The 12,340-nt window shown below is 50.3% G+C and overlaps 5 protein-coding genes across 5 annotated transcripts; 2 read left to right on the forward strand and 3 right to left on the reverse strand.

Moving 5' to 3' along the window:
* Positions 1-364: 364 nt before the first annotated feature.
* N7446_006823 (uncharacterized protein) lies at positions 365-1,513 on the forward strand (the record flags this gene model as incomplete). The annotated part of the gene is made up of 1 exon (XM_058515570.1): positions 365-1,513. One exon carries the CDS (start codon positions 365-367, stop codon positions 1,511-1,513), a length of 1,149 nt encoding a protein of 382 aa, XP_058372748.1.
* Positions 1,514-2,410: 897 nt separating this feature from the next.
* On the reverse strand, positions 2,411-2,695 carry N7446_006824 (mitochondrial 54S ribosomal protein uL30m; the record flags this gene model as incomplete). The annotated part of the gene is made up of 1 exon (XM_058515571.1): positions 2,411-2,695. The coding sequence occupies one exon, from the start codon at positions 2,693-2,695 to the stop codon at positions 2,411-2,413; it is 285 nt and encodes a 94-aa protein (XP_058372749.1).
* A 532-nt stretch (positions 2,696-3,227) lies between these two features.
* On the forward strand, positions 3,228-5,507 carry N7446_006825 (SNARE-binding exocyst subunit SEC6; the record flags this gene model as incomplete). The annotated part of the gene is made up of 1 exon (XM_058515572.1): positions 3,228-5,507. The coding sequence occupies one exon, from the start codon at positions 3,228-3,230 to the stop codon at positions 5,505-5,507; it is 2,280 nt and encodes a 759-aa protein (XP_058372750.1).
* Positions 5,508-6,207: 700 nt separating this feature from the next.
* Positions 6,208-7,458, reverse strand: N7446_006826 (uncharacterized protein; the record flags this gene model as incomplete). Its single annotated transcript, XM_058515573.1, has 1 exon — positions 6,208-7,458. The coding sequence occupies one exon, from the start codon at positions 7,456-7,458 to the stop codon at positions 6,208-6,210; it is 1,251 nt and encodes a 416-aa protein (XP_058372751.1).
* Positions 7,459-10,235: 2,777 nt separating this feature from the next.
* Positions 10,236-12,069, reverse strand: N7446_006827 (uncharacterized protein; the record flags this gene model as incomplete). The annotated part of the gene is made up of 2 exons (XM_058515574.1): positions 10,236-11,773; positions 11,843-12,069. 2 exons carry the CDS (start codon positions 12,067-12,069, stop codon positions 10,309-10,311), a joined length of 1,692 nt encoding a protein of 563 aa, XP_058372752.1. The 3' UTR covers positions 10,236-10,308.
* Between the last annotated feature and the right edge of the window lie 271 nt (positions 12,070-12,340).

Genomic DNA, 12,340 nt, shown 5'->3' on the forward strand with positions numbered 1-12,340 from the left:
CCTATTTCCTGATGTAATATGTGATACTTGTACTGCGTACTTGCGATGTTATTGTCTGGTACTTTCTCTGTATATATATTTTAGGACATAATATTGTTAATTCAGTTGTTCAAAGGGTAAATGTGCATGGATTGTAGATGAAGTCGTGTATAAAGTATAAACATCACGGCACAACACAACCTCAATTAGGAAAAATGAACAGTGGGCCTCGTCTAATAAATAGCACAATCCGATTGATCCCCCGTTGTCAGATCCATGGGTTATAGTTCCACTAAGCCATATATAAAGCCGATCCCCCCTGGGTCGCTCCCTCTTCCTTCCACCCCTCTACCTCAAGTCTACCTATACCCACCAACCAGTCATAATGGACGCCTTCGCCCCTGCCCCGGCCCCTCCCACAGAGCTAGGCCGCTACCGAGTGTTGTCCTCAACAGCTGGCATTCGCGTGTCTCCTCTGCAACTCGGGGCCATGTCCATCGGCTCAGCATGGTCCGCCGCGATGGGCACAATGGACAAGAAGGCCTCTTACAAGCTGCTCGACGCATTCACAGAGGCCGGCGGCAACTTCATTGACACAGCCAATAACTACCAGAACGAAGAGTCCGAGACATGGATCGGCGAGTGGATGGCGGAGCGCGACAACCGTGACCAGCTCGTACTTGCTACCAAGTACACCGGCGAGTATAAGGCATACGCAAAGGGCAAGGGAAAGACTGTCAACCACGCTGGCAACCACAAGCGTAGCCTGCACATGAGCGTCCGCGACTCTCTGGAGAAGCTGCGCACTGACTATATCGACATTCTGTACGTCCACTGGTGGGACTACACAACTTCGGTCGAAGAGATTATGGATAGCCTACACGCTCTCGTACAGTCCGGCAAGGTTCTCTACCTCGGAATTTGCAACACGCCCGCATGGATTGTCAGTGAGGCAAACACATACGCTCGCTTGACGGGCAAGACCCAGTTTAGCATCTACCAGGGCCGGTGGAACGTGCTAAGCCGCGATTTTGAGCGTGAGATTATCCCCATGGCACGCCGGTTCGGCATGGCGCTCGCCCCTTGGGACGCCGTCGGTGGAGGCAAGTTCCAGACCAAGGCTGCGCTTGCTGAGCGCGCTGCTAGCGGGGAGGGCCTGCGCAAGATGATGGGCTCCGAGCAGGGCGAAGACCAGGTTCGCATGAGCGAGGCTCTCGCGCAGGTTGCTTCCGAGCACGGTATCGAGTCGGTTACCGCAATTGCGCTGGCTTACGTCCTCTCCAAGACACCCAATGTGTTCCCTCTCGTCGGCGGCCGTAAGGTTGAGCACCTGCACGACAACATTAAGGCGCTGAGCATTCGTCTCACTGATGCTCAGATTGCCTTCCTCGAGGCTGTTAAGCCGCTCGATATCGGCTACCCTCAGAACATGCTTGGCGAGGAGCCTGGCGTGTCCGGAGAGACTAGCATGGCCATGGCTCCCTCGGGCCAGTTGGCGTACGTGCGGTACCCCAAGGCGATCGGATACGAGTAAACAAACCTTTGAATGATATAGAGAAGTCCGCAAGGACAGACGGCTCCCCTAAAGTTGGCGTTTCGTTCAACGTGAAATACTAGTTTATAATATGCAAGACTATACGATGTGTTTTTGAGTTGTATCCGGATGAATCCGATGTTACTTGGTGCCCGGGTGGACTCTATACTTAGAAAGCCTTTAAAGAATTGTGGCCGCAGAGTCCTCTGGGATAGACCGGACTCGCCATGACGACATAATCTATGGGCTTAAAAAATTTGGGACACAGACTGGGAACCAGAGGACCATTGGAGAGAAGTGTATCAAAGAAACGGAGGACGCTGTTTTATATGGAGTAAGGTTACTTATACATTCTTACCTCCGTGAGGATGAGGCTATTTAAATGCAACCAGCTATCCGCCGTTCTCTTGAAAATCACCTTGAGCCCTAATTCTGTTCAGCGTGGGGGAATCAGCGACAGAAGCATTGCTACGATTGAGAGTTGTTTTTTACCCCACAGGAGGCTTTCTCACAGATTGAATCTTAGTTACGATGTGAAGTAACCACGAGAATATTGCAAAGCCCCAAGGAGCAGTATGTCAAATGTATAATACAATGGTTGCAGCAGAGACATCTGCTTGATAAATGAGGACGTAGAGTACATGATCAAAATAATAAAGCAACCCGCTCCATGCAAGGAAAGCCAAAACAACAAAAAATAGAAAAACCGGACAAACGAACAGATCAATCTACAGAAAGATCTTGACCGTGCCTAGTCCCGTCCCCGGATACAAGATCCCCGAATATACCAAATGTCTTGTGAACCGGGGACTAGAAATCACAAGTCGACGGACTAACCATTCGACACAGGTATCAAATCAAAAGCAACACAGCCAGCTCAAAGAGAACAGATGAACATTATGGCATGTGCAATTCCTTCTGTTGCCGGGCTGCGGTCTTCTCCACATAGTATCCGGGATCAGGTTTCCGCTCGAGGTGCACCTCTTGCTTCGTGAGGCGCTTCTCGCACTCCTCAACTTGGACCAGCTCCTTGACTCTCATGATCTGACCGGCGACGGATGGTGAGACGGGGTGGAAAACTGTGGCCATACGCTTCTTCAGACCGAGAGCCTTGAGCACATCTGTTGAGCGGCGCGGGAGACCGATTGCGGAGCGCATGAGGGTGACGCGAAAGTAGCTCATTTTGGCGATGTAATGGTTTAGGGGAAGGAGTTTGAGGATATCAGAGGATTTGATATTTGTTGTTCTGATGGTTCAGCGTTCTCCGGGCTATGAAATCGCACTCGGAACGGACGGAATGTATTTGATGGGTCGAAAGATATCGGGGTATCAGCAGATAGGAGGTACAGAGGATACCTGCGGCGCAATTGTTTCTGATGTTTCTGCGCGAGGAATGGAATCGGAGCTGGAGATGATCGCGGATCCCGCAAATTCAATTGAAGGGCGGTGTGTCACGTGCTGGTTCTGCCGCGATCCGATGACCGCAGCGTCACGGCGATGTAGTTCCTTGATGGACAATAACTACATCGAGTTAGCGGAGACTATGGGCTGTGTTATCTGGATGTGAATCTTCATATACCAGCCTTACTCAGAGCTCCCGTGACTTGCTCTTCCAGAAATACGTCTCATGCCCGCATTGTTGACACCTCACCCCTCGACAGCTTCAAAGCATTGAGCCGCACGTACGATATCACGGATTACCTCCACCGCAATCATGGCGCAAGTCAACACTGACAATACGACTGTCGCCATGCCGCGACTGGAGGATCTCCTCCGGCACCCAGAGGATCTAGACAAGATCAGCAGTCTTAAGGCCGACTACTTACGGAAGAAGGCGGCAGTCGATTCGCGGTTGCGAGAAGGCCTTCGGGACCAATTGGAGGCTGTACAACGCAGTATTGGCGCTCTGACAGAGGGTCAACGACAAGTCTCGAAAACCAAAGATGAGCTCCAGGGCATCGACAAGCTGTGCGCCGAATCGCAGGAGAGCGTAGAGGACTTCGCGCAGATCGACCAGCTAGCTCGGATCCAACGGCACTTCGATGCAACACTTATGATGAAACGCGGATTGGAGAATTTTGGTGGTGATATCCAAGAAGTGGAAGAGCTGCTCAGGGAGGACGACGAGGACATGGAGAACCAGCCCAATCTTCTCCGTGCTCATATGCAAATCTCGAGATTGCGGGACTTTCGTGATGAGGCTATGGATCAGATTGGCAAAGCTCATGACCAAAGTAGTCAGGAGACCTTGACAGAGTATTTTGAGGGGTTGGACTCTGTCATTGAATGGTTCGATGACCATCTTGGAACAGCATGCATGAATCTCATTCCGTTGGTGCAGTCTGATAACAAGAGCATGGTTGTGCGTCTGGCAGTTGTGGTCATGAACGAGGAAAAGAATGACGACACAGTGCGCGCTTTGCAGGAAGCCCAAAAAGACCACAAGGACCTCGCAAGTCGTTTCAAGTCTATGAACATTGGACCTAAGACTGTGCGCGGGTATAAAGACAAGTTTATTCAGGCTATTGAGCTATACGCAAAAGGTCAATTCGAGGAAACATTGGAGAATTTCCTAAGTGACCCGGAGAACCTGGAAAAGAGCTTCCGATGGTACTTCAACGATCTATTCACAGTAAAGCAAGGCATGCAGAACCTTGTCCCGAAGAAATGGAAGATCTACAAGACATACACAGACATTTATCATCGCCTAATGCACGACTCCCTGGTTGGCATGATCGACGATCCCGAGCTCCCAGCGGACAATCTCCTTGCCATCATCCACTGGAGCGACAAGTACTACAAGAAAATGAAAAAGCTCGGCTGGACACCGGCGGAGCTCCAGCCCAACATCCTGGACGACCGGGAGCCAGAACTGGTGCGACAATGGCAGAGCGTCATCATCAACGCAGTCGAAGAATGGATGGACCGCATTTTCAACGCAGACAAAAAGTCACTTATGGACCGAGATTCAGATGCCCTAGACAACAATGCCGAAGGCCACTTCCGTACCAAGACCCTGGCAGACATGTGGCGCATGCTTCATGAACAAGTCATGGCATCAGGAGCATCCGACCGCGCAGACGTAGTGGAAGGTGTGATTGATGCCATGTTCCGAGCACTCAAGGCACGCCAGAGCGCATGGCAGGCACTCATCGACGAAGAATGCGCCAGGCATCAAGCCGCAAGCGCCGACCAAGCCGAAGGCGTGCAGCTACTACAAGACTGGATGATCGGCGTGGCCAATGACCAAATCTCCTGCATTGATGATAACGAGGAGACAGGCCAATTTGGCTACTTGACCCGTTTCAAAAATGACTTCGAAACTCTCGTGACAGCCAAGTACATGGCTACAAGGGCGAATATCGAGCTGGAAGTTCTGCGCGATGGTTACGTTGATTTGAGCACGCATTGTCTGGCCAAGTTTGTCAATATTGTCTTCACTGTCGATCTCGACTCTGTGTTACCGGACATTTTCACAGCCAGGTGGTACGGCGAGTACGCCATGAAGCGCATTACTTCCACATTCGAAGATTACATGTCAGATTATACACCCGTGCTGCACCCCTCACTAGCCGAAATCCTGGTAGAGGAACTCTCAGACGAGCTGCTGGTGCGATACTTGGGAGCTGTTCGCAACAAGGGCGTCAAGTTCCGCCGCCAGGTCGACCCCTTTACAGAGAAATTCAAAGACGACGTCCTCACTGTCTTTGCATTCTTTGAAAACTATCCCGATTCGTTCGAGGGTACCATAAAACAGAAGTGGCGACTCGTCGACTGGCTTGTTCGCTTGTTGGCGACTGAGAAGGGCCCTGGTCTTGTTGAAGTATATGAGTCCTTCAAGTTGGAATACTGGGATCTGCAGCTTTCTTGGGTCGAAGCTGTACTGCGCACCCGTGATGACTTCGAGCGTAGCATGATCACCTCGATCAAGGCGAAGGCTGCGGAGTTGTCTGTTGAACGAGGAATGGAAACTATCATGAGCCGACTAAGATGATTCAGCGGGGATGGATTACGCCCACCCTTTTTTCTGATTCTTTATTCGGACATGTCAGGACTTTGAATGGATCAAAATCCACTACACATCGCCTCCAATGCTGAGACAGCAATGATGTGTCTCATCCTGCCTGTCGTGGGAGCCGGGTCTATGCAACGGTTTCTGGGATTCGATAATACCCAATCTTTGGACGCAGTCTATCACTGCTTTACTGTATGGCCCAGTTCAGCCCGGGCCTGGGTCAGAGTCAGAAGGCAACGCATGTCACAATGAAGACCCCCAACTACTAGCAACTTAACCCAAGCAGGCTTGGGATTCTGTTTAAGCATTAATAGTACTAGCAACAGAACAATGAAAGAAAACTTTTTGGAAAAATTATTGGAATCATATCTAAGAAGGTATCTTACATGCACAGAGTCATAGGTCAGAAGTCCTTCCACACCCCGATCTTTACACAATATACAAGATGAACCCGAGGCACTCGAGATGGGCCACAAAGGCTTGCAAAAAGGGAGGCCAAAGTAGGGCAAGAACATGCATGATATGGTATAAGTTACTCGCTTCAAGGTTTTCGTGTACTATCCAATACTCCATCACTGGCACGGTATACACATTTATGACCCCTGCTGCAGTCCCAACATCCTTTGCAACCACTTTATTCTACAAAAAGCAATAATTTGGTTGATGAGGGACGCAATGGCTACTTATCACCCAGGCTCCTCTCAGACACGACCGTGTACTTCTCGCCGAGACGATTGTCCAAGTCATGATTACTGGTGACATTGAGATGCGAAGGGATCTTTTTCGCCCCCATCTCGCAGATGCAGACTGTATCCAAGGTAATGTCTTTCGCCCAGATGAAGGGGTAGGTAGGCTTTGATTGCCGAGAATCCGCTGAGTGGAAATTTTGTCCCGGGGATTCGGGTTGCTTGCAGTTACCGTTGGCAACAGAGGATGATTCAGGGTGGTCCTTTGTTTCGAAGTTTACCGGCCGTGCATTGGCCCGTGTCTCGTCAGTGTAGTAATCCTTGTACTGGGAGACTAGGTCGCGAGCATCGAATGTGATGCGTTTCGGCGATTTGTTCCTCTCTGTGCCTTTACTGCCTTTACTTTGGACATTCTGCCGACCAGGGACGTAAATTGTGTTGACGAGGGTGGCATGCAATAGAAGCGGCCGGGGTTTGGGCTTTCGGGACAAAGCGGCTGTATATGGGTCCACATCTGCTAGCGAACCTGACTTTTGCTCAGCTGGCGGAGAAGTTGGGAGATTCAGTAACGGCGTAGACGTATTTGCTACGTTGTTGTCATTGGTAGAGGATTTTTGGTACGTTTTTTCTTTAGCATGAGCTTTTGAAGCCTCATTTTCGATAAATCCAGCTCCAATGAATTTGTCCCGAAGCATCACGCAAAACGGGTATAAGCGGCCTGTGGGGTCGACTGGAGAGGCATGTAGAACAGTTGCAGATTTGGCACTGGGGAGCGCGTGTAATGACTCAAGTGAGACAATCAGAGGCTGGTCTTGATCTGTCACATGGGTGGATACCGATGATTCTGATGGAGTATGGGTGTTTCTCTTTCGAGCAGCGACTTGATCGGCCTCACTGATCAGGGCTTTCAAGTCGAGAGATCGAAAGAAGGATATAGCCTGTTCCAGGCGCTCTTTGTTGCAGAGACTCATTACCCCGAGTGTAAGATGGAGGGTTCCCAATGGGCGGAATGCGCTGCTGGGTATGACCAAACGCGAGGTGCTGGCTTGGTCGTTGGGACATGCTGGAGAAGTTGACCCGGGGCCAGGCAGATGAGCTGTTTTGAAACCTGTGATTGAGGACTCCAGTTGGGTAATTGAAGTAGTGTTGATCAGAGGTAGACAAAGAAAATGGGTCAGAGGCTGTCGTTTTTCCTTACGCACTTTCTGAGATTCATGCCTTGATTTGCCTTTGGTGTCTGTCATGATACACTGGTGCTTCGGAGTCGTAATTATGAACGGCTGGTGGTAATATTTTAGCCCAGTGCGGACATTCTCGCGGTAGCAGCGAAGTGTCATGAGCCTGTGTAGTTGCTGCGATGGCTGAAGACATGTAGTGAGAATAAAGTCCGACGTCAGACGCACGGACCAGTCCCCAACCCTACATCTCAGATCACTCGCGCAAGCATATTGAAAGAGAGCATTGGTTGTATTATGTTTCAAGGAAATATCTGCCTCCACAATTTCCACTCAAAAACTCGTTGAATATGCAGATCTCACTTCCTGTCCAGGCCTGTTCAGAGATACGTGTAAACCGAAGCAGTTTCTGTGGGACAAGAAGCGGTCCACTAGCTTAGAAACTGCTAGCTTGTTATGAAAGCAAAGTGCAGCCCGCACATGTGTTATCTTTCTTGTAGATGACTGGAAATGAGGGATGAATCGTAGGACTGGAGCGGCGGGCTCTTGTGACGGCCATAGCCAGATCGTCATAATGTCTGTAAAGGAGTCCCCAATGCAATTGCTCTCATTAGCGTGAGCATAGACAAGAATTCCAGAGATATTCATGTGCACAGTAAATAGATAGGATTGGCTCACCTGCGTGAAAAAGGTGGCAGTTGTAGCCGGAGAAGAAAGGGAGGGCTAGATGTGGTGATCCTAAAGAGACCGAGAACAATCGTCTTCCTCAGATTGATACCCAAAAGCTGGTGAGGCAGACCTCAGAATACAGAACGTGGGCATCTTAATCACGGGAGAGGTACTCACTGCAAGGCTGGTTTCAAGCTTGGAGACAGCTGGCGACTGCAGCGGATGCAGTGGATGGATGTCGTCAAGTTCTTAGAACCCATGCCCGCCATTCACATCAGCTTAACTGTAGTGAGTCATACCTCATTGCGCCGGCAAAAGAAATGAGGACACCTCTTCATCACGAGAACGGTACTCACTGGAAAGCTGTTGGAACGACCAAAGTCGGCGGGTGCAGAGGGTTGCAGCACAGGATACCTAGGACCTGGAAGAAACGGCTTGATGCCCAAAGCTGGTGAGAATAACCTCATCGTTATGGCAAAAGATTACGGAATGTGGGCATCTTAATCACGAGTGAAGAACTCACCATGATATTCATTTCGTGCTTCAGTTCGTCTTATGTCCCATCGGTCATGCTCCTATTGTACCGCAGAATTTCTCGTCAGACTTAAAACAGCAGGTTTGGTCATAACATAACTCACTTAAGCAGTACAAGTACTGCACCACCATCCTCCGCTTCCCAACGTCGTGAAACCCATCCTCCCACTGTATTCCATGTCGAAGCGCAACAAAGTTGACAATAAGGGCAAGCGAGAACATTCGCATTGTACCATCTGGAGGCAGTAAACGGTGCAGTCGATGCAATGCGGGATTCCTAAAACCTGGAAAACATCGTCTTCCTCAGCTTGATGTCCAAAGCTGGTGAGACTAACCTCAACGTGACGGCAAAGGGGACTACGGAAAACGGACATCTTAATCACGGAAGAGGAACTCACCATGCTGTTCTTCTGTCGAAGCGGGTGTAGTCGATTCGCGAAATCCCTAGTACCTGGAAAACATACGTCTTCCTCAGCTTGATGCCCAAAAGCCGGCAGGCTAGCACTCGATCATGATGGCACTGGTTGGCGGTCCCAGAAAAAAAAAAAAGGGAAATTCGAGGAAAAAGACATAAAGGCATAAATACATGAAGGCATGAAGACAGAAAGGCATCAAGATATAAAGACATGAAGGCATGAAGGTATGAAGGCATGAAGACGTCAAGGTGCAATGATACAGTGACATGAAAAAAGGTGTCAAGGCGTCAAGGCAGAAGGGCAAGGAAAGGTGGATGGAAGAAACGAGGAACTTACAGCCAGAAAGTGGGCCACAAGGCCTGAATAAGCAGTCAGGGCAGCCACCAGCGGCAGCGAGATTAAATTTTGTCGTGTCCTTTGGAAACAAGCGCGAGCATGTCGAGGACATGGTCACGAAGATGGAAATGAGGAATAAAACATTCGAAAACCAGAGTGGGGATAGAAACCTGATGGGGGAGGGGAAGGGGATTGGGGGGAGGGGGGAGGAATATGGGAAGGGAAGGGGAGATGTAAAAGAAAGAAAGAAATGGGGGAAAGATGGAAAGGGATGGGGTATTTATATGAAGAGTCACACATGAAGCTTTCCAGCTCCCTTCCCAATCGGGAAATTGGCACCACAACGGGGATAGTAACGAGTTGTACCGTGGACTGAACGAAGCACTTGACTAGATACAGGCAGAAATACCTCGTCAACCCTGTCTCAACCTCGTCGCCCTAGGATCGAAAGTCGGGGGTTCGATGACTCGGAGCTGGGGACTGCTGTATGGCGCATGGGGAACAAGGGAGTCGAGGGGGAGTGAGTCCGCTATTGATGGGAGTTATCAATAGGAAATTGGATAGATTCATCGTATTGTAAGACTTGCTTATTATGGCATCGCCATGCCACAACTACACACACTTTGGTGGCTACAGTAGACACAGTATGAGACCGTTCGCTCAATAGGGGTGCAAGCAACAACTTCAGAATCGAGCGCATAACAAGTAAGGTAGAGTTTAACAGCCAGTTACTATCATACCATCAGTCACTACTCGATCTGTAGCCGTACATCAAAACAGCCCAGTCAAATGTAGCCCAAGAGCAGGCCGGGGGGAAGCATATCACCCTTCACGCCTTCCCAAGCTATAAGTACGGCTACAGCTACAGCAGACAAAGAACAGATAGCAAAGCGGGGGTATCGAGTAGCTTCAATTTCTCAAGGTCATGTCCAGTAGCTAATGCCCAGGAAACCAAGACAAGTCATCAAGAAGCGTCCTTCTTGCGACTTTCAACGACTCGCATAACATCAGCCGCGCTGTCCTTGTCACCCTTCTTCTTCTTAGGTCCACGCTTTCTCTTCTTGCCGCCTCGGTTGTCATCGTCAAAGTCGAACAAAACCTGGTCGTCCTCTTCTCCATCCTCGACGCGGCTTTCTCCGAATCCCATGTCCATATCTGCAGCGTCCATGGCGTCTCGACGGCGTGCCTCTTCAATAAACCGCTTGTGTCGAAGGGCTGCTTCAGAGGACTCGCCTTCTTCGCCCTCTGAGGGAGAGGTTTGACGGAGGGCTGCGGCTCGCTTGAGGGCGGCCAGAATGGTAGGGTCCTTTGTGAGGGGGTTGGAACGGTCTTCAGGCTCTTCTTCTGTTGTCGAGGTTCCAAAGTAGTTCCTTGGTTTGGCAGGTGCTGTTTCTGTCGTGGGTTTCTTGTCTTCTTTGCTGACAGTATCCTTGGCCGGTTTCCGAGACACAGACTCGCCTGTTTCGCCTTCCTCATCGGACGAAGAATCATCATCGCCTTCGAGACCAGCGAGTGGGTTATAGTCATCACCAACACCGGCGAAGATATCTTCATCTTCGTCGTCGGGTGCAGCTGGGGCTGAGCGGGCAGCGATCTCAGCCGGGACCTCCATGCCAAGGGGTTCGGCAGCTTTGTCAGGCATGGGAAGGTCTCCCTTAGCGGGACCAGTGGCTTCGATGGGTTTGTCAAGCCATCGAGTCTTCCTCTTGGTATTTCCTTGCGCGTCCGTGATAAGGAGCACCTCTCGTCGTCGGCCGGTCTCATCACGCTCGATAAACCGCTTCTTCTCGGGCTTTCCATCGCTGAGCTTCTTGAATTTCGAGCTCAGAGTTGACTCTGGCTGTGGAGCAGGAGCAGCAGCAGCAGCAGCCCGCTTCGCTTTCAACTCCCGCAGGATATCATCACGGGTCTTCGGCTTGGCAGGTGGCGGAGCCATATTGCCCTTTTTCTTTTCTTTCTGTTCCTTCGGGGCGGCAGTAACTTCTTCCAATCCTTTCTCCTCCATCAGGCGCTCGAACTCCTCGTCTGCATCCTCCTTCGGCTCTTCAGGGGGTGGTGCTGGCTTCTCAGCCGCTTGCGACACATCCTCGCCAGCTCTGACCCTCCTAAGTAAGTCCATATCCAATCCCTTCACCATATGTGTGCTTCTGAGATCCCCTCCAACTCCAAGATCTTTGCGGAGCTTGTCAAACGTTGCTTGGTCGATCTGTCCTAATTTCACCATATCTTCCAGTGCCTTAATCCGCGTCTCAATATCCTCGCCGCGTTCATCCTCTCCTTTTGCATTACGCAATTGTGCGCGATCCTGATACCCGGTTGGTAGCGCGGTACCCTTCGGCGCAGCAGAAGACTTGAATCGCTTGGAGGGACGATCGCCTTGGCGTTGTTCAGCGAGCTGGCGGCCGAAATCCACTCCCGTCACGGATCGACTGAAATGAAACCATTGTTAGCATTGAGACTCCTCACAAACAGAATTTTGGCTGGGTGACGCGACATACGGGGTCATGGGAATACTGGACCGCATTCGCGAGCCCAATAGCCCGCCGGGGGTTGCGCCGCCGCGCGACGCATCGCGAGCCGGTGCTGAGTTGGAGTCCTTGGATTTGGAGGTCCCCTGGTCAACCAGCAGCCGTCGAAATTGCTCGTTATTCATGTCTGTGATGTTGAGGCCTGGAGATGAAGTTGCGAAAGGCTGCACATTAAAGGCGATGACCCGGCTTGGCATTGCTTATCGATAAGACTATATCAGGAAATTTGCCCTAAGAACGAGCTCGACTCAACCTGGAAAGGAGAATTTAAGCTTAAAATGACCTTGAACTTTTGTCAGCGCTAGATCCTTTCCAAAGTTTGACCAAGCTATTTGGATCAGTTTCGTGATTAAAGTGGTCTGGTTGTTCCACTGGTCACAATATATATCTTTTACATTAGGTCAGATTACACAGCGCACCAGAATTTGGAAAGTAACACGGTATTTGAATCCTGACCGAAATCAATCA

The sequence above is a fragment of the Penicillium canescens genome (genome assembly GCF_028828765.1).
Source record: "Penicillium canescens strain IBT 15451 chromosome Unknown utg000004l_segment0_segment0, whole genome shotgun sequence".
NCBI lineage: Eukaryota > Fungi > Ascomycota > Eurotiomycetes > Eurotiales > Aspergillaceae > Penicillium > Penicillium canescens.